The 1,798-nt window shown below is 48.7% G+C and overlaps 1 protein-coding gene across 1 annotated transcript in view; it reads left to right on the top strand.

Annotated features, from left to right (window-relative positions):
• ryr2b (ryanodine receptor 2b (cardiac)) overlaps positions 1–1,798 on the top strand; it is a 49,108-nt gene continuing 47,310 nt past the window's right edge. Inside the window, exons 1-2 of the mRNA XM_076137205.1 lie at positions 1–48; positions 1,598–1,717. Of these exons, the coding sequence (XP_075993320.1) occupies positions 1–48; positions 1,598–1,717 (168 nt within the window). The remainder of the gene's footprint in view (positions 49–1,597; positions 1,718–1,798) is intronic.

Raw genomic sequence — 1,798 nt, 5'->3', positions numbered from 1 at the left:
ATGACGGACGCCGGTGAGAGTGAAGATGAATTCCAGTTTCTCCGCACGGTGAGTGAGACCCTGAATGCAACTCCACTAAACTAACCTGCTCAACGCTAAACTGCGGATTATTATGGAAACAGCTTCACTTCGGGAGTGACACCTGTTTGATGTTTGAGTTTACTGGGAGTTTAACATTCAACTCATGTCCTCAAACTTTGAAATCAATCTGTTTAAGTTTTATCTCAATCACTGTGGACACAACATTGAATTAAGCTCAGCATGAACTTCCTGTCATACTTCTTAAAACTTTATGTGTCTGATTCTTTGCAGGTGCACGACAGCAGCATTGTTTACCTTGTTGTCATTACTTTGTGTAGTTTTCCAGTGTAGGAAGAAGGCAAAGGGCTTTTAGTTTGTACCCATTATCATCTCTGTGGTGGGATCCTGTCATTGCTCCCTGAGCTCACAGGTTCTTATCTGCTGCCCTTTGATAAGGACATGTCACAGGGAGAGTGTCTGCTGAGGATATGGACACACACACACACACACACACACACACACACACACACACACACACACACGCTCACTGATGAAGATGCTTACTGATCTTTCACGGCTCCACTGAGGGGAAACTCATTATGCATGATTGATCTGCACTATTGGAAGTTGGAGCTGCCAGTTTGGGATCTATGGATCAACCGACTCCAGACGTGTGAAAGACGTTGACGAGCACGCATTTCCACCCAGGCCTTCTTTGCTATGTTGGAATAAGAAGTGAAAGGTTGTAAATTCTTGCCTAATCTTGAAGAAGGGCCAAGTTCCCTAAATGTCCCTGGGTGCCTCAGCGTTGGGCAGTGTGTGTGTGTGTGTGTGTGTGTGTGTGTGTGTGTGTGTGTGTGTGTGTGTGTGTGTGTGTGTGTGTGTGTGTGTGTGTGTGTGTGTGTGTGTGTGTGTGTGTGTGTGTGTGTGTGTGTGTGTGTGTGTGTGTGAGACTGAATCCAGAGTACTGCTGATATGGAGAGTGGAGAGAAAGGGTGAACCAGGGGTCAGACAGTGGAGGAGCATCCCAATATGGAAGCATGCAGCCTGGGTACAGTGAGGTGTCGGTGGTCTCCCTCTCCACTCTGCCCTTAAATAGTTGCGGACAGTGCGATTCCTTTCGTTCAGTCGGCGGTTAGATGAAGATAAGGAGGCGTTTCAGCGGAGGTGCATCCACAGCAGGGACAGATAGGCTGTGTGTGCTGATCAATAGACACGGCGTCTCCCTGGACGTTGTGCCTCGTGTTTATCAGGATGGGCGCAGGTGTCGCTGATAAACTAAATGAGCCGGCTCCATTTAGGTCTGCCAGCGAGACGGGGACCTGAGCCAGAATGCACAAGACCGCCGCTCGGCTCCAGGCACGCCAACATGGAATGCGGCCATTATTCATGTTCTCTGTTAGACCTGCGTGCAACTCACCAGTCAATTACACTCAGAATACATATCACATTCTAAATTAAACCTGCAATTAATCATTTCCTTGTTTTCCTCTCTCTCTCTCTGTCTCTCTCTCTCTCTCTCTCTCTCTCTCTCTCTCTCTCTCTCTCTCTCTGTGTGTGTGTGGTCTTGTGTCAGGGCGATGAGGTGGTCCTCCAGAGCACCTTCACCTCCCAGGAGGAACACGTGAAGCTCTGCCTGGCTGCTGAAGGCTTCGGCAGCCGAGTCTGCAGCCTGGAGCCGACCTCCAACTGCAAGGTGCTGCACCACTCCACCACCATCATCATCATCATCATCATGACTTTACATGACGTTAGAATGAGAATGAATGTGTCCAGA

The sequence above is a fragment of the Genypterus blacodes genome, unplaced genomic scaffold (assembly GCF_046128005.1).
Source record: "Genypterus blacodes isolate CSIRO-AG114 ecotype Tasmania unplaced genomic scaffold, CSIRO-AGI_Gbla_v1 ptg000299l_1, whole genome shotgun sequence".
Taxonomy (NCBI): Eukaryota; Metazoa; Chordata; class Actinopteri; order Ophidiiformes; family Ophidiidae; genus Genypterus; species Genypterus blacodes.
This window is presented reverse-complemented; position numbering and strand designations above follow the sequence as displayed.